General features: G+C 54.2%; 1 protein-coding gene across 2 annotated transcripts; it reads right to left on the bottom strand.

Annotated features, from left to right (window-relative positions):
• Nucleotides 1-2473: 2473 nt before the first annotated feature.
• Nucleotides 2474-23718, bottom strand: VASH1 (vasohibin 1). 2 transcript variants are annotated; one of them, XM_002754144.6, is made up of 8 exons: nucleotides 23373-23718; nucleotides 21640-22018; nucleotides 14776-14864; nucleotides 13600-13656; nucleotides 11678-11752; nucleotides 9761-10142; nucleotides 7978-8090; nucleotides 2474-6491 (listed from the first exon to the last, which is right to left on the bottom strand). In XM_002754144.6, exons 2-8 carry the CDS (start codon nucleotides 21946-21948, stop codon nucleotides 6419-6421), a joined length of 1098 nt encoding a protein of 365 aa, XP_002754190.1. In that variant the 5' UTR covers nucleotides 21949-22018; nucleotides 23373-23718; the 3' UTR covers nucleotides 2474-6418. The 2 variants fall into 2 exon arrangements, with proteins under 2 accessions (XP_002754190.1, XP_078191629.1); XM_078335503.1 differs by lacking the exon at nucleotides 23373-23718 and having other exon boundaries at nucleotides 21640-23290.
• Between the last annotated feature and the right edge of the window lie 1996 nt (nucleotides 23719-25714).

Genomic DNA, 25714 nt, shown 5'->3' with positions numbered 1-25714 from the left:
TGGGGCCCTGGGCTCGCTGCCTCTGACCAAGAAGAGAAATGGCCAGTGAGGAGGCTGCTGCTTTTTCTCTCCAGTTCCTGCCCTAATGTAGCTACTAATTAGAGGAATGTTCTGGGTTTTTTTGTTTTTCCTTTTTAAAATTGACATCTAATAGTTGTACATATTTGGGGGCTGCATGTGACATTTTTATCCATGTCTACAAAGTGTAATGACCAGTCAGGGTATTTAAGGACATTTATCATCTGAAGCATTTATCTTTTCCTTTTTTTCTTTGTATTGGGAGCATTCCAATTCTTCTATTTCAAAACATACAATAAATTGTTAACTGTAGTCTCCCTACTGCACTGTCGAATCCTAGAACTTACTCCTCACCGTATTTTTGCACCACCCACCTGCTCTTCATTCCCCTCCCCTGCCTTTCCCAGCCTCTGGTCACCCCATCCCATCCTCTGTTGGAGGGTTGTGTTTTAATTGGATTTGTATTGCAGGGTGTAGCTTCTCTTCTCCCAGGAGTGGGAGGGGCCACCTCTGGGTTCCACCTGGGGGAGCTGCCCTGCAGCCCTGGGCTCCCATCACTCTGGTGCATCCCCTCTCCTCTCCCTTCTGAGCAAATGTGCTGGACAAGACTGCTCCAGGCATGGGCCAGCCAGACGGCAGCGTGGTGGTAGGGGTGCAGATCGGCTGGAAGCAGGAGAATGTGGACTCCATGGGTTGTGGAGCGAACTCAACTCCTGCCCCAGTCCCAGTCAGTTCCTATGACCCTAAGGCCTGGAGCCTCAGCTTGCTGTAGAGAGGAGAGCAGAGCCTACACTTAAAATTCTTGGAGATTTTGTGCTTCCAACAGCCAAGTCCTTTCTGGCTCAGGGTTGGAAAAAGTCCATGTATCTGTGTGCACATTATATTTGGGCTGGGCTCAGAGAGGTGAGCCACCAGCTGACCTGACGTGGCCTTTCCTCACCTGCCAGGCCTCAACAGCTGGTCCCCTCACCCGACTGGCAGGCACTAAGGATTACAGGCGGCCTGCATCTTTGCCATTCTGCTTGGTTCTTGGTATGACTTTCCTGTTGCTACTACCTCTACGGTAGTTGTTCAAATGCGAGCTCCTGGCAAATGGGGCAGCAGAGCCTCAACCCCTTCATCATTAGGCCTCTGGAAGGGCCACTTGCGTAACTCAGTCACATGCCTAAATTAGGCAAGTGTGTGCTGTGAGCCTAAGGAACGGGACGGCAGGAAGTGATGTAGCCCCTTCCACCTGCAAGCAGGTTGGGTGCTGATCCTCCAGGAGTCTGCAATGACATTTCCTTCTGCTTTCTAAGAAAATGGCCAGTGTCCACAAAGAGCTTGCCTGACTCATTACGTCAATTCTCACCCCAGCACTCGCCCAGCCCCTCATTCATAAAAGAGCAGGCCAGGGGCCCCACTGTATATAAATCTGTCTTGTTGAAGCCTACCCTTTACTTGGTATCATATTACCTGGACTTAAATGTGAAAATTACAACACCGCCTCTATGAAAGCGTGTGCAATGCAAGGTATTCGCAAATTCTGGTTACTTTGGAATGCTTTTTCGGGGGGTAATGTTTTAGCTGGATTTAAAGGAGCCTGTAACAAAACTGCCTCTCTGTACTGGTATGCAGTCCCAGATGTTGGTGGATTCCAACAGGTCACCTGTCCTTTTCCCACTGCCATGCCTCCTCCCCCACCCCCGGTCACTACCACACCACTGAAAATGAGGGGTTCTTGTGATGCTAAATTAAACTTCTGGCTAAGATTTCATGGGGACTGGCTGGGATGAAAAGTAAGGAAATACACTGCTTCTTCTCTCACAGGTCTGGGTTTCACCCTGAAGCTGAATGAAAGGAGAGCAGAGACAAGGGCAGGAAGGGTTAAGCGTGAAATCTGCTGTGAAATCTAAAGATATTACTGTGCAAGTCTGGTTTCAACTGTTTGGGCTTGTCTTAAAGTGTGGGAAGCAGTCCAGAGCTGGAGGGACAACTGACAGAACAGGGGTGGTGGATGGACCCAGAGGTGTTTTCCGAAACATGGGTTCTGGATGTCAATAGTGATGAGAAGGTTGCTATGGTTTCCTGAGCTACACTCATCTCCCAGGAGAACACGCCCCATTTTCCTTTGTTCCTGATGGACTGCTGTGGACTGGGACCGGAAGAGCAGGATCCTGGAATACATCCTGGGAGCTGACCTGAGCCTCCGGGGACCAGACCCACTGTGTGGGGAGAAGGGGAAAGCGCTTGCTCGCAGATCAGGGTTAACAAGGCTTGAGTGGCTTCAGCAGGCTGAGAAGGAAAGTCTGGGACCACCGAAGTTTCATCGCCACTGCTGGGGCTGGGAGGTTTCCTGTTCCTGGCTTTGGGCTCATGTCAAGTCAGGCTCTTTCCAGAGCCAAGGAGGCTGATGCTGCTGGGCTGGGGGAGGGCTTGGGCCCCAGCTCCAAAGGAAAGGAGAAAGACTTACAGGTTGTGGTTTCTGCCCAACTCATACAGCAGGAGATGGGGAGACTTTATTCATTTCAAGGGAGAGTGACAACAGGAATGAGACGAAGTGTGAAAGTGAAAGGGAGGCAATACTGAGATGAGAACAGCAAGAACAAAGTCTAGTACAACACTGCAGCCATACAGAGCTTGAGGGAGCGGGGAGGTCCGTCACCACCAGGCCCTGTGGGCCAGGCACACCCATGTTTCTTCTCTTGTCAGACTTGATAAAGGGAAACTTGGGACTCCGGAGCACCAAGACGGTCAATACTGATGGGCTTGCAGCTAGCACCATGGCAGCCCTGCCTGGTCTGGGGAAGCTGCCAGGTGACGGTGCCTGGCGGGGGCAGACTGTCCACCTCCCACTCCTTCAGAGGACTGTTTCCTGCCCTTCACACCATCATCATGTTGCGCCCAGCACGCATGTCCCTGCACTTGGAGGGAGGCCAGGAACACAGGGCAGACACTGGGCCTGCCGACATTGCTGCAGCTGAGCCAGAAAACAGTCTAGGCAGGTAAAGCAGGCACACACATCCACACAGGCTTCTGGGCACTCCACCAGCCAGAATGAGACCCACTCCCTGACCTGGGAAGTCAAGTTCAAGCGGGAAGGGCTGGAAATCAGACATGACCAACTTCTTTGCTCTCTCTGCTCCCCAAACTCTGGCCCTAGGCTTGCTTTATCATCACATCCCAAGGCCTGAGGGCTGCTGCTTTCCCCCACTTGGCTCTGCCAGAAGAGGGGATAGGGCTGGCAAGATGGGTGGGGGGAACATGAGGTGTGCAGAGGCTGTGGAGGGAGAGGGCTGGCAGTTAGGTGGTCAGGAAGGCTCTCTACACCTGGCTCCCCAGTGATCTGCTCCTGACACTGAGCGCAAGGAGCCAGGCTTTGGGGAGACTTTCAACCACCCCCAGCCTGGGTCCATTTTCCCCAGGTAGCTTTCTCGGCACTCACCTTGACCCCTCCTCAGCCAGCAGCCCCCAGTTCCAAAGGCAAAAAGGAGCCCTAAGGCAGCCCTGAACTGGAGGGAGCTGGGGTCACATCAGCCAGGCCCTGTCCCTCACAGGAAGTGAGATGAGGTGATACCATGAATGGTGACTAAGGCCCCAAAGTCCCTGCCTCTCTGCCTCCCCAGAAACCTCAAGGCCAGGCCAGCCCATGAGCAGAGCCTGTGTAAACACGCCCAGGAGGGGAGGAGGGGTTGCTACATATGAGAAACAGTTAAAAATAAATTAAAAAGCACCACTATGTCCTGTGCTGGTCTCCACAGGCCTGAAGTCTCCGTTCGGGAAGGGTGAGTGCGGTGAGGGGGTTGGGGGAGAGGGGAGATTTTCAGCTGGGGCAAGTCTCCCTCCCTGGAGGACAGTAAGCGGGTTAGGGCTTCATTCTGCTTTCTTCTCCATGGAGGGATCTGGGAAAGGAGCCTGCAAGTTGGAACTTTCTAAGACTCCGGAACGAGGATTCTCCCTCTCATATCTACTCCCCTGAAACGCCCGGGAGTTCCTAGAGGTGGCTGAGGACCCAGTTTCAGCCTGGCACCTCCCAAGGTGAGCCATCTACACCTTTAGGCTTAGAGGGAACATGGAGACCACACCACCCCCCCTCCCTGGAAGCTGGGATGGGACGGTGAGTCGGGTCAGCATGCCCCTCTGGTCAGTCTGGCCAGAGTTAGGTTAGGCACCTCCCAGGGCTCACTGACTCCAGGAGAAACTTGGGCAGGCAAGGGACTGACCAGCTGGCCTCCCAGGGTGCCTCGGGCCGGGCCCTGCTGAATCTGGCTCGGGGTCAAGAGCTGCTGGTTTGACGAGCTGCCAGCCTGTGGTCCCTTCCCTGACAGGCACTCTCATCAGCAAGGGCATCCCTGGCTCTGCCCTCCTTTCCTCTCTCTTTGCTTTGAAGACAACATCCATCTCCCTGGCAGGCCCAGAGCTGCACTGTCTCTATTTCACGCCACCCACGCTGGTGACCCAGCAACTGCAAAGGGTCTCTGGTCTGTGCCGCTCTGGGAGGGACCTCGGTGGCTTTTCCTCCTTTTCAGCTGCCAGGATCCCCCCAACCCGGCCCAGCCCAGCTCTGGGAAACAGGACTTTCATACACCCCACCTCTCTTGGCGGACTTCTCCCCAGCATGAGCTCGCTCTGCTTCAGGGATTGCAAACTGGCATCCTCTTTCGCCCATATTGGTTTTTTACGTTTTATGAACTGATCACCAGCATTTAAAAATCCTATTTCGAATAAAAAATCAGAATTCTGGCCTCTGACACAGCAGACAATCTGGCAACACAGGGCTGGCACTGTAAGTACAGCTGAGCAGCTGCAGCCCCTTTAACAGGGTGCGCCCTCTTCAGGTAGCCACAGCCCCCACCCAGCCCTGCAGCCTCCTTCTCACTATTTGCCGGCCCTGTGGCCTTGAAAGTTTACAGCCCTAGTTCTGATCTTCCTTATGTAGCCCCCAGCCCTTCCACAGCCTGACTGACAGCAGCCCCTGGCGGACTTACAGCCTCTCAGTAAAACAGCAAAACCTCAACTGTCATCTCATCCACGTATCCTTCCACAACCCAAATCCTTTCTACACCTCCTGACAGCCATCTAGTCTTTGCTGTAGGCAACCCACAACTCCTCAAGCAGCCTGATCCTAAACTCTGCCCCACATCCCTTTCTCACTTACATCCCCCAGTTCCGGGATCTGTCCCTCCTCAGCGGCTGCACTGCACCCTTTCCCGGCACCTCCTTGTTGCTTGAGCCTCCAGAACCTACCCCCGGCCCTGCCAACCTCTCTGCATCCTCTCACTTCCCTACCAGATATCTCATGCGCACGGGCAGGCTGGGGACGCCCCTAGGTGCCTATGTTTTCCCATCCTCAGCCCTAATACCCTGCCACAAGTGACTGGCCCAGCCATCATTGCAACCCCCAAGCCAAGATGGGCTACTAAAAGGATGGAAGGCCGGCCTGGGGCACAAGCATCCCAGTCTGGTCTTGATTTCCCCAGCAAGGGCTCCTGCCACTGCCGGGGGAAAGACCCAGGCCCACGCCCCCCCAGCCCATCACCCCATGCCCAGCCACAGCTCCTGGACTGGCACCCAGGGTCTGCTCAACTCTCATAACCATGCTGGCCTCAGTGCCACTCTGGGCCCTCCACCAAGCCCAGACCTTCCGCAGGGAGCCTCTGGGCTAGAGAAACAGGCAGAGCTGGGACTGAGCAAGTAGACACAGTTAGCCTGGGAACTTTTTGCGCAAGGGTCCTTCCCTGGGCTCACCCATCCTCAGCCCACACAGCACTGCCATGCAGGCCTTGAGGGCCTGAAGGCTCTCCTGGGCCACCAGCTTGTGCTATTGGGGCAAATGTGGCCTGTGCCCAGCTCCTGGTTTATGGGCTACACAGGTCTTTCTCAGGAGGACTCCTACCCTGCTTCCTTTTCCCTGGGTCAAGATTCTGCCAGGGCAGGCAGAACTGGAGAAACATCTCCACCCCACCCCCACCCCCACCCCCACCCCCCCATCATGGGCCTGGTAAGGCTGGGAAATTTCCCACTGAGAGGATGCACTCAACTCCCAGAGAGAAGCCAGGGGCAGAGGCACCAGCAGAGCCAGCAACTCCCGTCACCTGGCCCCATGGCACGCGAATCTCCTAAGCCCTGGCCTTCCCACCATCAGCAGATCCATTTGGATTAAGTTTTCCCCGGATACCTTAAACTTCAGTTGTAGAGTTTAAAACTCCAAGTAAAATACTAATGGCCTGTAAGCCCAGAGTTGGGGGGCTTGGCTCAGTGGGAGTGGGAGCAGCTTGGGGGGCTGAGCTGGAACACACTCTTCCTGCAGCCTCCTGCCCTGCCTTGTCACCAGCCCCGTCTTCCCCACGTGTGAGGCTAGTTTCAGTAGGTAGATCCTGGCCCGCAGGAGTGGGTGGGGCCTGGGGTGCTGGCACCCGCCTCAGACCCGGATCTGGTACCCGTTGAGGTCTGGCATGGCTTTGGGCTCAGAAGGCTTCTTGTCACCTGAGGGCCTATAGGAAGGAAGAGAGCAGAGAGCGGGGAGAGTGAGTGGTCAGTTAGGGAGAGGGAGCAGGGGAGCCAGCAGCGGCTGCCTGGTGATTTCCCCACCACATTCTCCAAGTGGCCCTCCAACGCACAGCACAGTGCACGTGGAAGTGTGTTTCTGGAGGCCCCGGCCCGCCTGTGCTGTCTGAATGTGACTTCTGGCTTGCTCTCACAGGCTTGCTCTCTCCTGGAGGCTGGCTAATCTGGCTGCAGTTGGTAGGTAACAGCTTAAAGTATAAATCTCTCAGCCGGGCGCAGTGGTACACACCTGTAATCCCAGTACTTTGAGAGGCCAAGGTGGGCAGATCACGAGGTCAGGAGATCCAGACCATCCTGGCCAACATGGTAAAACCCCCTTCTCTACTAAAAATACAAAAGAATTAGCTGGGCCTGGTGGCACACGCCTGTAGCTCCAGCTACTTGGGAGGCTGAGGCAGGAGAATTGCTTGAACCCAGGAGGTGAAGATTGCAGTGAGCCGAGATTGTGCCACTACACTCCAGCCTGGGTGACAGTGCAAGACTCCATTTCAAAAAAAAAAAAAAAGGATAAATCTCTCTGAGGGGACTCTGTCATCTACAAAAGCTCTTAGGTCAAAGTCAAAGATGATGGATATTTTGGTTTCAGAGGCCTGCTTAGTACCCCACCCATGAATTCACACCAGAGAGGTGGCTCCTGAATGACATACTTAAAGCAAGAGCCAGCGCGATGTGTTGTAGGAGCTGAAATCAGAGCAGGAGAGCTGATATGTTAATGGCTTGTTCTTGCCACCTAGATACAGACAAAAACCAGATTCTTGAGGCAGGAGCAAAGTTATGTTCAAAGCCATCTAATATTCAAGCCCTCCCCCATGACATTCTGGGAGGCTCACTGCCTTGCAGGCGCCCCATCCTTCCTGCCTTTTCTCTCACATAACCCAATGCTCAGACTAGTGGGCTAGCCGAGTTTGGTTTCTCTTGTTTTTGACATGGAATCTTTCTGTGTTGCCCACGCTAGAGTGCAATGGAGCCATCTTGGCTCAGTGCAGCCTCTGCCTCCCGGTTCCAGCGATTCTCCTGCCTTAGCCTCCTGGGTAGCTGGGATTACAGGTGCACGCCACCATGCCCAGCTAATTTTTGTTTTAGTAGAGATGGGGTTTCACCATGTTTGCCAGGCTGTTCTCAAACTCCTGACCTCAGGTGATGCCCGCCTCAGCCTCCCAAAGTGCTGGGATTACAGGCATGAACCACTGCGCCTGGCCCGAATTTGGTTTCTCTGGGGAAATGGAACTGCCTTGCTATGGGAAATGTCAATACACAAACTCCTAAATCCACCATCCCAGCTCACCTCCCTTGGGTGGGAGCAGAAAAGAGAGAAGGGTGGGAGAGAGATACAAAAATAAAAGAGGCACCCACACGATGAGAGGAAAGGAAAAAACCCTCTTTGGACCCCCCCATGGGTGATCCCTCTCTCACCGTCTTTCACTGCGGCTGTTCCTGCGGTGGGGGCTGGACTGGCCCCGCTGCGGGGAAGAAACATCCTTCTTCCGGTCCTTAGTGGGAGAGGGTGGGCCTGTCCCTTTGCCAATCTAGTTGCAGAGGAAGAAGCAACAGCATCACTCTAGGGCTGCCCCGGAGCTCAACCTCCCCTTCCAGGAGCTACGGGTCCCCAGAGGCTGCCCTGGGGAAGGCCCAGGGAACCTTGAGCATGGCGCTGCCCTGTCTGGATCTTTCCCAACCTACTTCCCGGGTACGAAAGCTGCCAGGGCAGGAGTTCCTCCCCAGAGCTGTCCAATCCTTGTGGCTCCTTGATGGTAGAGTGGAAGTGGGGAAGACACTGAGATACCATAATGTTGCAAAAAGCCCTCAACAAAGGCCAGGTAAATGTGCCGGCTGTGGGAGCAGCCCATGCTGAACTTTGGGCTGGATCCCACTCAGCCCAAGGGTGGTGCTGGCTATCTTCAGCTATTGAGAAGTCAGGCCAGTAGCTCTAGCTCTGCTTAAGAAAAAAATGAGAAAAACAAAGGAGTCATCCTTTATGTGGCACCACAGTTTGACTTGAGTTTTCAAAACACAGGAGCGTTGGAGAGGGGCAAATAACACAGGGGAGTGTTTAGCACTGAACAGGGTGGGAATCCATCGCAGCTCTCAAAACTAGGGAACTACTGGCTCCCACCCTAGATCCAACCTGATGCCTTAAAGACACAATAGCAAAGTGAGCAGCAAGAGCCAGAGTGCTGGGGGACCCAGAGCAAGGCGGGGAGCAGCAGCGCAGAGGCAGAAGTCAGCAGGCTCTCTTTAATGCAGGGTTGGCTGCAGCCTGCCTCTCCCCTAGGGGAAGGCACTGTCACCCCATGAGGTCTTGGCCTAGGGCTGGCATGGCTAGGGCAGTACTAGCTCTTACGAATCCCCGTCAGGACACCTGCAACACACGTGGGTTCCCCATCACCCTGCAGGAGGTTGAGCTCCAGTCCGATCTGCCTCTCACTTGCCTGTGAGCAAGATTCTTAGCTTCCTACCCTGAAAATAGAGCTACCACCCGCTGGCCTCCCAGGGCTGTCAAGAGAAGCAGCGCACACAGCAGTGCAGAGGAGGCTCCAGGCTGCCTGGAGGACAGTCACAATGCAGCAGTGACTGAGCTACGGGGAGGGCTGAACACCCAGCAGGGGGCCCTGGCAGCCCCAGGAGAACCCCGGCAGAGGTCAGAATTCTGCCTGCTGAAAGGCTCTAGGGCTCAACTCAATAGCTCAACCTGAGCTGTTTTGGGCAAAACAGCCCCTAGCCCAACTCTCCAAAGCCTCCTGCTCAAGTGTGGGTGGGAAGAGGAAGAAGGAACACTGCCCTCATTGTCTTCTCCATGGTCTCACTTCCCTTTCTTCCCACCTCCCTCTAGTCCTTTAATGGTTGCTAGGGTTGAGGGGCAGTCAGGATGCATTACAGGAGTGGAGAGGCCACCCATCACAGCTCCCAACCACACCCTCCAGAGAGGCAGTGATTCTCCACCAATGACCTTGACTCCAAAGCCCCCTTCTCCATGTGCCCAACACCTACTACCATCCAAAGCCACCCACCCACTTTCTCCCTCCACAGCCATCCTGGTCTGCCTACCCCAGGGGACCACCTGAACGATCTTGACCACTAAGCAGGGGCCCAGCACCCCAGTCCTCTCCCTCAATTCTCACATCGCCTCTGCTGGGGCAGGGGTAAGGCCCGGGGCAGAGGCTGGGGTAGGGGGTCGAGGGCATGTAGGGCGGGTGACCTTGAGCCGCATGTCGCGGGCGTGGCGCTCCAGCTCCTTGCGGAAGTCATCGCGGCCCAGGCGTTCCACGTCCAGCACGGAGTGCTTCCACTCGATCTGCTCCACGCTGTGCGGGTCGTGTGACACGCTCTGGCCCAGCTTCACCTTCTTGAGCACGTGCCAGCAGCGGCCGTAGGCGGCCTCAAAGTCCAGCACTAGCTCGCTTAGCGTGCGGAAGGCAGGCGGCTTGTACATCAGGTCCTCGCGCCGGCTCATGCCCAGCGCGCCATAGCGGCCAGCGAAGTTTACCCCCAGCACGATGTGGCGGAAGTAGTTCCCTGAGAAGTAGGTCTTGAAGCTGATGGGGAAGCGCTCCAGGGTGGGCATGCTGTTGGTGAGGTAACTGGCCAGGGCCCTGCTAAGGAAAGAGCCGGGAGGGGCACGGGGCCAGCACATGGGGAGGGCCTGGGACCTTCCAGCCTTGGAGTGCAGATGCCTGCCCTGCTTATCTCCACACGCCTGGCATCTCCTCCTGGTATTCCTGCCATCTACATTGAGCTTGGTATCCAGCAGGCGCTCAATAAAAGGAACCTCTACTAGGCAGGAGACTTCCAGGAATCTGTGGCCACTGCTCTAAAGTCAAGCAGGGCTGGTGCCCCACAGCAGGGCTTTCCAGACCCCAGTGGCCCAAGAACAGAGGAGAGGCCTTGCCTGGATCACAGTCCTCCCTGGACCTGCCTTGAGAAGGGACACCTGTTCCATCAGGCCCCTCCCCGTCTTCTCTTGGCTCCCACCTAATCTGTGCTCCTCTGCAGCGCTGAGCCCAGTGGGCTCAGGCAAAATGTTTAAAAGCTGGTAGAGAAGGCAGGCAGGGCAGGAAGAGATGAAACAGAATTGGCCTCGAGTTGGTGGAGCTGAGTAACGGGTGCATGGGAGTTCATGATGTTGTTATGTTTCATGTGTGTGACTTCTTTTTTTTTTTTTTTTTTTTGAGACAGTGTTTCACTCTGTTGCCCAGGCTAGAGTGCAGTGGCGCAGTCTCAGCCCACTGCAGACTCCATCTCCTAGATTTAAGCAAGTCTCCTGCCTCAGCCTCCTGAGTAGCTGGGACTACAGGTGCATGCCACCATGCCCGGCTAATTTTTATAATTTTTTTTTTTGTAGAGACAGGATTTCACTATGTTGGCCAAGATGGTCTCCATCTCCTGACCTCATGATCTGCCTGCCTTGGCCTCCCGAAGTGCTAGGATTATAGGTGTGAGCCACCATGCCCGGCTGTGTATGACATTTTTAATAATACAATGACTAAGAAGAAAAGGTAGGGCTCAGGCACTGACCGATTAGGATGGAGAACCAGCCAGAGACATGTTCTCTCCCACTGCTGACTGTGGGACTGGGGAGGGCAGTCTCTCCTGGGAGCTAGTCTGACTTCAGAGCTACCTTGGTGACTCAGCTATGGGCCCCACTTCTGCCCTTTGGGTTGGAGGTGGGGTGTGACTGGGAAACCTTGTGGTTTTTTAACGCAGTTTTGCTTTAAATATCTCATCCGCAAATCAACGTGTTCTGGAAATGCCAACATCTGGGCATTCCAACTGCCTCCCAGACCGTCTGGTTCTTGGAAATGGTATGACAGCCTTTTTGAGACACTGTGCCCTGATTTGGGTTTCAGAGAACAGGGTCCGTGTCCATGTGACTCAAAAAGGAGCTAACCAGTAAGCCTGGGAAGATAGCACCTGAGAGGTGGGGTCCTGGGCCCCTGGAGCTCCTCCATTTTTGGGGGGTTCTTCCACTTTAGGGGGGCTTCTTCATTTTGGGGCCAACCAGATGACACATATGGGAGAGCCCTGGAGCCCATTCAACCTCCTTTCCCTAACTTTCAGAGCAGGCAGTGGAGGCCCAGAGAAGCCCAAACCTCTCCCTCCAGGCCAGGAAGGATACATTCCCAGGATCACGGCTTCCAGGCATTTGATTGGCAGGGCCTCTTTGGTCATTTCCTTGGCCAGGTCCATCAGCCTGTGGGAAAGGGAGGCAGGGCAGTAAGGACTGCATCTGTAGCCCCTTCCAGGGAAGTGTGAGAAGGAGGGGGTGGGGTGGACTAGAACTGCTAGAAGGACAGAGGCTGCCCTCCAAGTGGCCCTCAGCTTAGGCCCAGCACCACCCACCATGCTCCCAACCACATCTGGAGCCTGAGGGGGTAGGAAAGGGGCAGCCACTGCTGATAGGAAGGAGGCCCACTCTTCCTCCTTTCACTTCCACCTCCCATGCCTGGCTCTTGCTCCAAAGAGCTCTGGGGGAGGGCAGCTGGCGTTGGGGGCAGGACCTTGACCACCACCAGGCTGGGGCCTTCTGCAAGGCAGTGTGGGGAGGAGGGGCGTCAGCATCGATCTCCTCCCTTCTGAAGCACAGTGGACACCCCTGACCCAACCATGGCTTCTCCCAAGAGCTTCTTAATTGACTGCAACTGCCTCCCCGTAGCCACCTGGCCCTGGATGTGGGATCTCAGGCAGAAAGCTGCCTGGAGACTTCCGGATCTGCTCCTGAGCTTGGAATTCAGGCCATTTTAAGACAGCCTTTCCCCGAGGCCTGGTTCCTCCCTCTGTCCCCAGCCTGAGGATTCAGCCTGGCCACTGGCTTTGCCCAGGAAGGCACCCAGACTCCTCCATGCCAAGTAAGGCTGGAGTGGGCCCCCAGCACACAGGCCAAAAAGAACAAGGCTTTTGGGGATAGGGAGGGTAGACTCCATGCAGGGCCTCGGAGAGGGGATAATTAAGTAATTGTACTAATAAGCCATTTAAAAGCATTTTCACAAAGAAGCAAACATAGATTATGTGTGGGGCAAGGTGTAAAATTCGCATTAATTTTTTTTTTTTTTTTTTTGAGGCAGAGTCTCACTCTTATTGCACAGGCTGGAGTGGAGTGGCGTGATCTCAGCTCACTGCAACCTTCACCTTCTGGGTTCAAATGATTCTCCTGCCTCAGCCTCCCGAGTAGCTAGGATTACAGGTGTGTGCCACCACGCCCAACTAATTTTTGTATTTTTAGTAGAGATGGGGTTTCACCATGTTGGCCAGGCTGGTCTCGAATTCCTGACCTCATGATCCACCTGCCTCAGCCTCCCAAAGTGTTGGGATTACAGGTGTGAACCACCGGGCCGGCCTATTCATATACATTTTTAATGCCCAGGGTCTTAAGCCTGTGGGCATCTCTGGGCTGAGCCTCTAGTCCCAGCTGTGGCATTCACTCTCCACTCTCCTCTGCCCTCGGAGGTTCATGGGCAGAAACTTTCCAGGGCAAGTGAACCCAGGCAGGGGGCTACATACAGGGTGATGGGATGGGAAGTGAGAGATGCAACATTCTCTCCAGGGAGCTCCCTGTTCTCAGACACTGGAACTTCCACTCAGTGACCAGAAGAGTCTGTGGTGTAAGGAAAACGGGGTGGCCATGCAAGTCCCTGCAGTGGTCAGCTGCAGCACAGAGAAGGGGGAGGGGTCTCTCCTGCTAGGTCCATCTCCCACTAAAACAATTAAATAAAATAAAAATGCTGAGGCTCACCTACAATCCACCTGGGAGCACCTTCTCTCCTAGCCAAGGCAAGGGCTGGGGATGGGCTCTCTCCTACCCTCTAGCTCAGCATGGACCCGGGATTTCCTTTTCATTCAAGGCAGCCCTGGCTGTTAGTCTCCCTCCCTATGGATTTTCCTCCCTACGACACCCTTAAGGCCCCAGGGTGGTGCCTGCCCCGAAGGCTGCCTCCCTTCGGAATGGTCCCTGACTGCCCCACACACTCCAAGGCACACTACAGCGCTTTCAAGAGATTCCAAGCCAGCGCTGGGGCAGAGGACTGGCCTCCCCATACTTACCCTGTCAGAGGTCTGCTCTTCTTAATTTCAAAGAACTGTGTCCCTGTGTGATTGTACCTGCAGGCAGGGGTTAAGGGCTTCCTAACTTGGCCTGAAGGAGGGTGACCCTCTCTCCCTGCCTGTTCCCAAGCTCAAGAGCCAAGTCTTCTGGAGAGGAGATGGGGTCAGCATGCATGCTTCACCCACCTCGCGGCCCTTCTCTCTCCCTCTCTCTCACCCTCCTTGGCTTTCTCCCTTGTTCTCCCCTGGACAAGGGACATGAAGCAGGCGGCCAGCCTGGTGAGGGCCAGACAGAGGCTGCGGCTGGGAATAGCTGCCTGCAGCACTGCATTCGCCAACCAGCTGTGAAGCCACATGAACTGAGGGGAGGCTACGATAGGGGTCCACTCGGCCTCTAACTGCTGGGTGCTCCTGAGCCAGCTACCTGCCTCACTGGACCGGTTTCCCCACTGGCAGAATGAGGAGCTGGACCTGATTTGCAGTCATCAGCCTGGCTTCCTCCAACCCAGGACCCATGCCTAGCCCTCCCATCTCTGACCTCTGCAGCCAGAAGCCTGGGAGAGAGGACCCAGGACAGACAGCTCTGCGGCAGGGTGCAGGGGCTGGAGGGCCCAGAGCAGGGACCCAGGGCAATCTGGGCCCAGGGGAGCCCAGCTCTTCCCCTGTTGGCCAACCAGCCTCCTGCCAGGGAAGAAAAAGGAGAACAAGGAGAAAATTCTGGGATCTTGAAGTTACCTCCTGGAGCATAAAATCCTTTTGCTCCTCCATTTTTCCCTTTATTCAAAACCAGACTTTCAAAAGCCCCAAGGCAGCTCCCTCTCTCCCTCTCTGCTAGGGGCGGGTAGACAACAGAGTGGGAGATCTATACTTGTCCACCCCACCAGCCGGTCACTTGGAACCCATTTCCTTCTCTTTACCCGGTCACATGGCAGGAGCAGGAAGAAGGTGGCAGAGAGTCCGGACTGGGCTCTGCATTCATCAGACAAAATTCCTCCGACACCCAGGAGGGACACGGGCCATGTCCCACAGCACTAGGGAGCACAGAGATGCCATGTGAATGGTGGCCCTGGCGTTGTAGAATGAGGCGGCTCTGCTGATACCTCGCCAGCTCTGCCCTGAAACAAGGCCCCCCACACCGGCCAGAAGGTGGCCACGACCCTGGACCAGAGAGGATACTGCAGCTCCCTGATGTAGCGCTGCACAGCTTCCAGGCGCTCGGGGACAGGTGTAGACGGCTGGAACGTAGGCACACTTGGTATGGGGATCTGGGGACAGAGAAAGAGCTCTGGTCACAAGAAGAGGCTCACCCTGGAGCTTCCAGTCCACCAAACACCTAGGACCGGCCCAGAGGTGCCCCACCCTGGGGATGCAGGCTCCCTGCCTCCCACCCTGAGCTTTCTTTCTTGGCACCCCCTCTTTTCAAAGATTCTTGCCAGGGCCCCAGCCCACCCATTCCTTCCCTCCTGGCACTTAACAGCATTCCTCATTCAGAGCGTATGTTGATGTTCCAATTTTATGCTGCTTTAACAATTTTAGAAAAACATAGGTTAATTCACAGACTGTTTTAAATGTTAAATATTCATTTGTTTTAAGACTTAAGAATATAATATTAAGATTAGGTTCTTTTAGGTTTGAAGTTTGCTGTGGTTCAGGTGCCGGATCAAAGCTGGTGTCTCCAGGGTCCCGTCCTCTTAGGTGGTGCCTGAGACTTGGGGAGTGGTCCTGAGTGGGGTGAGCATCCTTGATAGGGGATATGACCCACCCAGTATCATGGGCATATTCGCCAGGCCTTCCAGAGTGCCAACTTGAACTGTCAAGGAGTCAGTCAGCAGGCCAGAGATACATGTTTTGAAACAGGTCTCACTGTGGCTCTGTGGCTGGGGCCTGCACAGGGGCCCAGGTTCTTCTCCAAGCCTCCCTTTCCTGACAGCTCCACACCTAAGTATCACAGGTTTCCAGGTACCCAGACAGTCTTCCTCCCCAGAATGCACTTTCCAGCACCCAGCCCAGAAATTGGGGAGGAGAGAACAGGTCAGGCAGTGCTTCCTGACCCCTGGGAGCCCAGAGGCTGCTGGGATGAGGTCAGGAGCAGCAGACCACTAGGCTTCCCCTTGGCCTCCATTCTCCAGAAAAGAGACCACTATGCCAGTGTGGGCCCCTCTCCAGCCAGGGGAGCCTGAATCTGGCAGTTTGGCTGCAACAAGTTGGTGAGGCCGAGGAGGGTAAGAGACATATCAGCTAGGGTCCTCTGAGGTTTCAGAAAATACTTCCTTGGGTAGAAGAACCAGACTTCCAGGGATAATACCCACCCCTCGGGGCTTCCCCTTGGCCACCAGATCCCCCTTGGCCACCAGCTATGAAGCTCCCCACAAAGAGAGGTCCCACCCTTGCCCCAGGCCTGCACCTGGCCCTTCAAGGCCACACTGAGCTCACTCACCCTACGGGGCTGCTGAGAGTCACAGTCTGTGCTCAGGGGCACCTGAAGGGAAGAGGGTAGGGGCAGGTGGGGAGGGAAGGACACAGCTGTTTTCCTCCTTTCCTTGGGAGGCTCTCTCGTAGTGGAGATGCCAGCCCAGCTTTTTAAATAATGTGACTGCAGGGGCTGGGCTCTGACAGGAGGGAAGTGACACTCTGGTTATCATTGCACATTCACGTCTGGGGTGCTGCTGATGGCACGGGCAACAGCACAGTGTCTGACAGACACTTCCTCACTCTAATGGGTGGAGATGCAAGAGGGAAGGGGCCCTGGTCCAGAGCCACAGCATCGCCTGCACTTCCTTGCCCTCCCTCCCATCTGTCTTCTCCTTCCTGTCTGGGCAGTCCCTAGCAACCAGTGCTGGCTGCCCTGACTCCTGGGCTGCTGACACCTCTGTCTGGAGGGAGCCATTTCCCTTTCACATGGTTCCCCCTCCCCAGATTGGCACCACCACTTACAGTCACCAGCAGGATAAAAGTCTGGGGTGGAAGGGCTCCCCCTCTTCCTGTCTGGCCACACTGTGCCAAATGGGGCCCAGGGCCTGGCCTGGCCTCTCATGTCAAGGATACAGGGGTGGGGAGGCAAAAGAGGAATTAGAGGAGTTACTTAGCAATTTACTCTAAATAGCATGCCACATCCACCTAGTCACCTGATGTCTGCAGGTGGCAGCCCCTGCCAGGCAGGGAAGCAGGCAGATCATCCCCACTTACAAGTGGGGATCTGGTGACCTTGAGGAGCTTGAGATAAAGACTGTAAGTACACCCTCCCACAAGAAGCTGCAACAGGGAGCTGCAGTCCCAGCACTGCATCATTCACCCAGAGCCAGGCCTGGGTCAGGGCCAGGCAGTACCCATGAGAGCACTGGCACCTGCTGTCCAGACCCAGGAGCTGGCTGCTCTGGGAGAAGGAAGAGTAAAAAAAAGACCTGGGGATTCACAGGCAGGACCTTAAAAGCCACCATCACCAAGGCTAGCTCCTTGACTTGTGTCACCCCACTGCAGACAGCACCTACACCTTTTTTCTGAATGTTCATTACCTTTACATAGACTCATTCATTCAAACACAAATAAGAAGATTCTGCATATGGAAATGACCAGGCCCAGTTTAGGACTTGTCCCACGCCCCCACCTCTGAAGCAGGAGTTGGGGAATACTTCCTCACTGCTGAGAGGTGGGGTTAAGTGGGACAGTGGTATAGCCACCCAGATCTCCCTACGGAGCACTCCTCCTCCACAGCCAAGGCCAGAGATTCCCGGCTCCAGGAACACCTGCAGTCCTGAGTTCTATTGAGATATTCTCACTGGAGGGGTCTATTTCAGTCTGGCACAATGAGGCGTGAGGGAGGCGGGGAGAGCTTGTGGCTGGATGTGTGTGCCCAAAAAGTGTGGCCTGGAGGGCCACAAGTCTCCAACTAGATCGTCACTGTGGATATTCAGTTCTTCCCTTTACAGCCCTGACTTTATGTATTTATTTACTGAGACAGAGTCTCACTGTCGCCCAGGCTGGAGTGCAGTGGCACAACTTTGGCTCACTGCAACCTTCATCTCCCCGATTCAAGTGATTCTCCTGCCTCAGCCTCCCGAGTAGCTGGGATTACAGGCATGTGCCACCACACTCAGCTAATTATTGTATTTTTAGTAGAGACAGGGTTTCACCATGTTGGCCAGACTGGTCTCGAACTCCTGACCTTAAGGGATCTGCCCTCCTGGGCCTCCCAAAGTGCTGGGATGACAGGCGTGAGCCACCACGCCCGACCCAGTCATGACTTTAGTGAGGCTCCTGACCTCCCCTGTGCCTCAGACATTTCATTTGTAAAGCAGGCACCAACACAGAATCAGCCTTATGCTCAGGTCGAGGCCTTAGAACAGGGTCAGGCACATAGCACAGACTTATTCCTGTTCACTGTTGTCATTATCAGTGTCCCCGAACATAACAGTCTTCACATGCTGATCCTGGAAATGCTGCCCTTTTAGAGGAGCTGTGCAGGCTGGGTGTAGTAGCTCACGCCTGTAATCCCAGCACTTTGGGAGGCTGAGGTGGGAGGATCGCTTGAGCCCAGGAGTTTGAGACCAGCCTGGGAAATATAGTGAGACTCCATCTCAACAAAAAAATTTAAAAAATTAGCCAGGCATGGTAATTCAGCTGCTCTGGAGGCTGAGGTGGGAGGATCACTTGAGCCCAGAAGATAGATGCTACTGTGAGCCATGATTGTGCCACTGCATTCCACCCTAAGTGACCAACAGGGACCCTGTCTCATAAATAAACAAAAGGAAAGGACTCTGGAGTCATTGTAAGTAACTAGAGGAGATGTCCAAATTCCCATTCTGCAGGGAAATTCCCATTCTGCCTGAGCCATGGTTAGAAGACCTTCAGCAGCTGGGTCTGGAGTCAGTGGCCACTAAGCTTTTAAAGGTGGTGGAAACCTGAAACATCAAGGAGAGACTTATCAAGGAGCCTAAGCTGCTGCTGGGTTGAGGATCCTTCTAGAAATTGTTGCCCTATAACATACTGGCATCATCCCCGTAAAGGCTGCTGCTCCAAAGCACTAGTGGAGTGTTAACAGAACACTCATTCTTTGCTCCATTACTGGGTATCTATTTGAGGCACCTAATGAAGCATCACATGCTTTACATCATTAATTCCTCAAACATCCTCTCAAGGGGTCCTGCTAACAGAAAACTGAGGCACAAGAAAAGGTTGCCTGTATTCCTCATGTAAGTAGTTACGGGAGATCAAGGATTTGAACATGGTGGCTTTGACTTCAGAGCACTCTCCTTTTATGACCCCACCGTGCAGGGGTCCCAGACTCAACCACATGCAAGGGCCAGGCAGGCCTGGTAGGTGAGTGGTGGAGACGGTGGCAAGATGGGGGAGTAGAACCCACTCCCCAGCCTTAGCCGACAGCTGCCACGTGGGACTGCAGATTCCCAGTGTTCCCAAGTCTTCTTATTTTCTGAAAAGATGCCAAAAATCTGGATCTTTATGTGAGAAATCTCCTAGTTTTAAATTTGGCTCAAGCGGCCTTTTAAAACATTGTACAGTCCCAACAAAACACTTCTTGAGCCCCATACTGTGTGACCGCTGTACAGAAGGACCTTGTGTCAGCTCCAGTGGCATGGCGCCTAGGGATGGTCAGGGTGGGGTCAGCCCACCCTGCCACTGGCACCCTGGCACCCAGGCACCCAACCCATGCTGCTTCTCTTCAAGGCCTCCTGGACTCCACTGCACTCCCAGACTCTAAGGGCGCTTTTCTATTCTGGGCCCAGGTAGCGGAAGGACCTCATGCAGACGCATGCAGTTTCTCTGAGATCTGTGGTTTGAAGAGGGGAAGTTCAAATTTTTCCAATCTCACAAAATTCCTTCCACGCTAGGTAGTCTAGGGGTTGGTCACAACACAACCCCCACCCCTAGACTTCCTTCATCCATGTCCGGAAGGAATGTACATGAGGACTGAAGGTGACAAGATGACATTATAGACCAGTTACTAGTGAGCACACTGATTTTTCTTTTAGTTCCCAGGAGTGGTGACAATTCTGCAGGGAACCATTCACACTCTTTTATGGCTTGATTTAGACATAAGCAAGATGGCTGGAGAGCTGCCCAACAAGAACTTGCTCACGTGGGAGCAGGGTGTGACTCTGGCCTCAGCTGTACAAATGATCTGAGCAAAACCTAGTCTTCCTGCCTGATAAAGGACATGAGTAAAGGTGATGGACATCTTGCCTGGTGTGGTGGCTCACATCTGTAATTGCAGCACTTTGGGAGGCTGAGGTGGGTGGATTACCTGAGGTCAGGAGTTTGAGACCAGCCTGGCCAACATGAGGAAACCCCATCTCTACCAAAAATTCAAAAATTAGCCGGGCATGGTGGCAGGTACCTGTAGCTACTCATGATGCTGAGGCAGAAGAATCGCTTGAACCCGGGAGGCAGAGGTTGCAGTGAGCTGAGATCACACCACTACACTCTAGCCTGGTAGACACTGTGAGACTCCTTCTCAAAAAAAAAAAAAAAGGTAACGAACAGCCAACAACCGGGTACTGGTTTGTGGCTTTAGTTTGTCAAATACTTTAACACACAGTCTCTCACTTCATCTTCTCCACAATCCATCTCATTTTATTGATAAGAACATTGCATCTCAAAGAGGTAGAAGGGGCCATTTAGACAAGCAGGTGACCCCTACCAATATCAGTCTCCTTGGATGCAATACTTGAATTTTTCCCAAGGAAATGATCAGAGATGAACCCCAAAACTTGTATTTTAGAATGTTCACCACAGTATTCATTTTAGGAATAAAATTGGAAAAAACGTCCAACTCTAGCGGATTAGCTAAATAAATTGTAAGTCAGTGCAGAACACATTTATGCAGCCATTCAATCAACCTACATTTTTTTCCCCTGGAAATATTGGGCAGTTTCTTAACCTTCAACCTTTGATTCTCTTTTTCCCAGAAGACACTTTCTGATGGCAGTATCAATAACTTGGTAAAAACAAAATGGGCAACTTGTACTCATGTCTAATTCATACTAACTTCCATTCTTCCTAGCCTCCTTTCTTCTGACCTGGGCAGGCTGGGCTAAGCACTGGGCTCTGAACTCAGTCCAAAGGACTCTTGTTTGGAGATTTCAGGCCTCTGCATTTGGAAAATGCTTCCTTAGTCTTGATTATGTTTTTTCTTTTTATTTCTGTCTTTTTTCTTTTTAATATCAGTCATGTATTTCTATATAGCAGCCTACAGCACAGAAACTCTCAAATATCCTTTCATTCAGCAAACATACACACAAGTGCCTGTTCTGTGCCAGGCACACAGGAGGCCTTGGGAAGACAAAGATGAATGAGCTACAGCCTCTGCCTTCGTTGGTGACACAACTGAAGGATAGCTGTCCTGGAGGAGGAGTTCCAGCCAACACAGGAAAATTATTTCATTTTATGCTTCTCCATAAGACCTCTTCTAATGTCCTTGAATCTAGTGTCCAACAGAGCAGAGGACCTGGACACCTCCCTCCACCACCCACCCCATGCTCCCCTGAAGACCGAAGTTGAATCTCAGTTCTGCCATTTACTGGCTGTGGGACTTTGAGTTCCACATGAGTTTTCAGCTTTCTCATCTGTAAAATGGGAACCCAAACTGCACTTAACGTCACAAGGCTGTTGGGAGAATTCAATGACATAATGCACGAAAATATTTTCTCAACATAGGAAGCCCTGCAACTCCTGAGTCATTCATTCCATTTGTCTGCTCACGGTTCTCTGGCTTGGCAAGTGTCATCAGGCAAATGAGATGTCAAGCCATCCTAGTGTGTTAGTTCCATCTGCTGTCCCCTCCTGTAAAACGTGGGCATTTTAAAAGACAGTGGGGAGGGCTTCCTGAAGACAGGTATGTGAACCTCCCTCCTAGAATGGCAGTGAGAGAAAGTTCTCCTGGACAGGTATGATTCCTCTGCACTTTAAAGATCTTACGGAGCTAGTGGTCCCCTGCCCCATGGGAGGAGAGTGTGGCTTTCCTCTTAGCCCCAAGATCACCAACACTCTACACTGTGCTATCACCCCTCGGCCCCCAAGTCTCACCTTGGGCAGGTCTGTGGCCCCACGGATCCGTTGTGCCACCTTCTCTCCATCGGGGTGGATCTTGGCCACGTGTTTCCACATCCTTTCCCAGGTGGCCTCATCCACAGGTAACCCACCCCGGTTGACAAAGAAGGGGACTCCTCCGTCTCGCAGGTCCTCTTCCCCTTCCTCTTCTGGCTCCTCATCTCTCTGGGCTGAGGCGCCTTCGCTGGTCTCCAAACGCCTGACCCCACATGGGGCAGTGGCCGCAGCGGATGTTGAAGTGGCACCACTGCTGCCACCCCCAACCACCTTCTTTCCCCCTGGCATCCCTAAATCCTCGAGGGGGGTGGTGGAGGCGGGAAAACAGGTGGCTCACAAGAGGCCTCCCACACACCAGCTGCAGAGATAACACATGGCCAGAGTGCCAGGCTCCTTTAAGAAATCAGGGCGTGGCTCCTGTACAATAAAACACTACTTGATTAAAAAAAAAATCAGTGCAACAACGTGAAGTGGGGTCCGAGGGAGTGGGTTGTCTGGGGTCAGCCTTGGAGGCCTTGTTCTGTTTGAACAGTGGAATAAAGAGAACACACCCCAACTTGGCAGCCGTCACAAAGCACCCCCATCTGACTGCAAGAACAATGACGGGCAGCAGTCGGGGGGGCAAAGAGGAGAAAAGTCGGAGGGAAACTGAGGCCAGACAGCTCGGACCAGAGGCTGCAGAAAGGAAGAGTCAAGGCACGGGTGCCCACTGGGCGCCCTGGGTCTCAGTTTCTCAGAGAACAAAATCCACTGCACAACTCTCGAACGCCCCAGGGAAGACTGAGGCGACTCCCGGCCGCGCGAGCTCCGAACCGGGACCCCGGGCCGGGAGAGTGGCGCCGGGGGGCGATTTCTCCAACGCGACGAGACAAGTCCCGGAGCCAAGACTCGCAGCTGGCAGGGCGCGGGGAGGGGGCGCAGGCCGACGCGCACATTCCACGCCCGCGGCCAACTCCCCGCACAAAGTGGGCTTTGTCTGGGCCCCCAGTTCCCTGGCCCCCAGAAACAGCCGCGGAGTCCGCAGGAAGGGAGAGGGCGCGGCGGGGAGGCGAAGGCTGCGCGCGCCGAGGCCCAGCAGGTCCCCAGCCCCGCGCGTCTCAGCGGGCAGACGGCGGGCACCTGGCGCCGCGCTGCACCAGCCAAGCCATCGCAGGGCACCGGGCCCGCGGCTCAGCGGGACGGGCTCGGGCGGCGCGCAGGGGCCAGGCTGAGGTCACCGAGCGGCGGGCTCCGGCCGCGGGGTCGCTGCCCTGGACTGGCTGTAGCATGGGCGGTGGCGCGGGCGGGGCGGGCGGAGGATGCTCCGTGGCTGCTCGCTCCGGCTGCCGCTGCCCGGGCTGAGGGTGGAGGAAAGATCGCGGGGCGGGGACCGCAAGTCGGAGGCTCGCGCAGCCTCGGCTGGCGGATGTCGCTGGAGGCGAGTGACGAAGCCCGGCGAGCGCGGGCTGCGCTGGTGCCTGGGGAGCAAGCCCGCCCAAGCGGAGTCCACCCGCCGATCGCGGCTCAGCGGTTCGGCGACGCTGGGGCCGCTGCTGCTGCAGCCCCCGCCGCCCCTGGGCCCCGCCGCCGCTGCCCGCGTCCCCTGCCCGCCAGCCGCCCACCCTGCTCGACTCCGGCCCGCGCCGCGCATGCGCTCCGTCCCCCCCTTAAAGGGCCAGCGTCTTCACGCTGGGTCCTCAGCCCCCTGCAGCGGTCCCTCTGTCCCGAGTTACCTCAAGGACGCCGGTGGGCGTTCGCTCCCTCCTCACGCAGCCGTCAGGGCGCCGCGAAGGCGGTGCGGAGCTGCGGAGGAAGGTTTCAACGTGTCAAACGGAGCGCAAACTCCATGGAGATTCCTGGCGCAGAAGGAATTCCTGGGATCGGGAATTTCTTGAAAAGGATTCCTCGCAGGGGCCCTCAGCGGGTAGGACCGAAAGCACTGGCCTGGAAGACTGGGATTCTAGACCGGATTCAGTGCCTGTGTTGCTTTGGGACGTTCAGCAGTTTACTTCCCTCTGTAGGCCTCTGTTTCCCCATATCTCGGCCGAAGTGGTCACACTGAGTACACTGAGTGAGCGCAGAGTCCCTCCCAGCGCGCACAGTCCTTACAGGAGGACATCTAGGGATTGAGGTGGGGGGTGGGTCAGTACCTCTGGAAACGAAAAGGGTAAAAGTCACCCTGTTTTACCCGATTGCCTGCACTGGTGGGAATGGGCTGGCTGCACTGGTGGGAATGGGGTGCCTGGACTGGTGGGAATGGGGTGCGCAGAGCTCGCCCCCAGACCACTTCCCTGCACCGGGCTTTGGACGCCCCGGACCCTGCGGACCACGCTGGGATGGCGACATAGGCAAGGGAGGCGATGCCTGGGAAGGGTTGGCTGGCCTAGAGAAAGGTAAGGGTACAACTGGCTGTGGTGCGTGGTTCGGGGCATTGGACACTGAACGCACCCTCCACCTCCCCCATGCCATAGAGCTGTAAACGGTGGGAAAGGCACTATCTCTAGGCTGAAGCCAAGAACTTTACGTAAAGATAGCCGAGTGCGTGCTTTAAGAGTCTACCCCTCTCCCGTACCTGTAGTTAGCATGAATAAGTCTTGTGGGAGGATGCAGATTCCTTGGCCTTAGACGGCAGATTCAGATCCCTCAATTGTGGGGTCATTGCATTTATTGACAAGCTGAGATTACTAGGCAAGGGCTGGGTTAGGGAAGGCCTTAAGAGAGTCCCAAGGGCCTCAGTGGGTTCGAATCTGTTCCCTAAAGCTGTCCCTGGTACCTCAAGTTTCCAGGTACCCTGTGCTCCCGTGGCACCTCTTACTACCTCCAGAGTCAGAAACCAAGGGTTATCATTGATGGGAAGGATCACAGGACTTCAAGAAAGTTAGTGCAGCCTGGATCTTCTTAAACTCACTCAGGCAAGAAGACTCCAAGCATGGAAAAGTCGCCAGGGATCAACACCTGCCACCCTGTATTGTATAAACCAAGTCTCAGAGGGTCATTTCCCCAAACTCACACAGCTAGTAAGTGGCAGAGCTAGAATGTGAACAGAAGTCTTACTTCTTCAGACACTTGCTTTCACTCTATGCATTGCTTCTTGTGTTAGCCAAGTGGTGCTGGTTTTAAAATTGGCTTGCAAGCTCTTTATCATTCTTTTAAAAAGATGGAATCTAATTCCTTTCCCTCTAAATGTGGGATGGACTTCGTGACTCATTTCTAATGAATAGAATGTGATGAAAGTGATGCTGTATGACTCTTAAGACTAGGTCATAAAAAAGAGACAACTTCTTCTTGGTTTCTCAAAAGAAAGCTGCCACCATGTTGTGAAGAAGCCCAAGCCACGTGGTGAGGCCACATGAATGTGTTCTGGCTGACAGCTGCTGCTGGGATCTCAGTAAACAGCCAGAGTCAATCACTAGATGGTGGTGAACTGAGACTTCAGATCTTTCTAGCCCTTGACCTTTGAGTCTTAGAATTGAGGTCCCAGACATGTAGCAGAGAACATCCAGCCTTGCTGTGCCCTGTCTAACTTTCTCAACCACAGAAATTTAGAGATGGTAACTATTCTTGTTTTAAGCTAGTATGTGTTGGACTAACTTGTTACACAGCATTAGATAATTAATACCATGTGTTGTCCAGGCTCGGTGGCTCATGCCTATAATCCCAGCACTTTGGGAGGCCAAGGTGGGCGGATCACAAGGTCTGGAGTTCAAGACCAGCCTGGCCAAACCAGTCTCTACTAAAAATATAAAAATTAGCCAGGTGTGGTGGCACGTGGTGGTAGTCCCAGCTACTCGGGAGGCTGAAGCAGAAGAATCGCTTGGACCCGGGAGACAGAGGTTGCAGTGAGCCAAGATTGCACCACTACACTCCAGCCTGGGTGACAGAACGAGATTCCATCTTAAAAAAAAAAAAAAAAAAAAGAAGTGGAAGAGGATATGAGTCAGGCAAGGGGCTTGTAAATAGATTAGAAAATGGTAAAACTGGAAAGATGTATAACCAAAAAGCCCAGAGCCGAGAGAGAACAAGTGACTTATCTGGTGTGGCACAGCTTGTGAATTGGTCTCAGATCCTAGGTCCT

The sequence above is a fragment of the Callithrix jacchus genome, chromosome 8, assembly GCF_049354715.1.
Source record: "Callithrix jacchus isolate 240 chromosome 8, calJac240_pri, whole genome shotgun sequence".
Taxonomy (NCBI): domain Eukaryota; kingdom Metazoa; phylum Chordata; class Mammalia; order Primates; family Cebidae; genus Callithrix; species Callithrix jacchus.
This window is presented reverse-complemented; position numbering and strand designations above follow the sequence as displayed.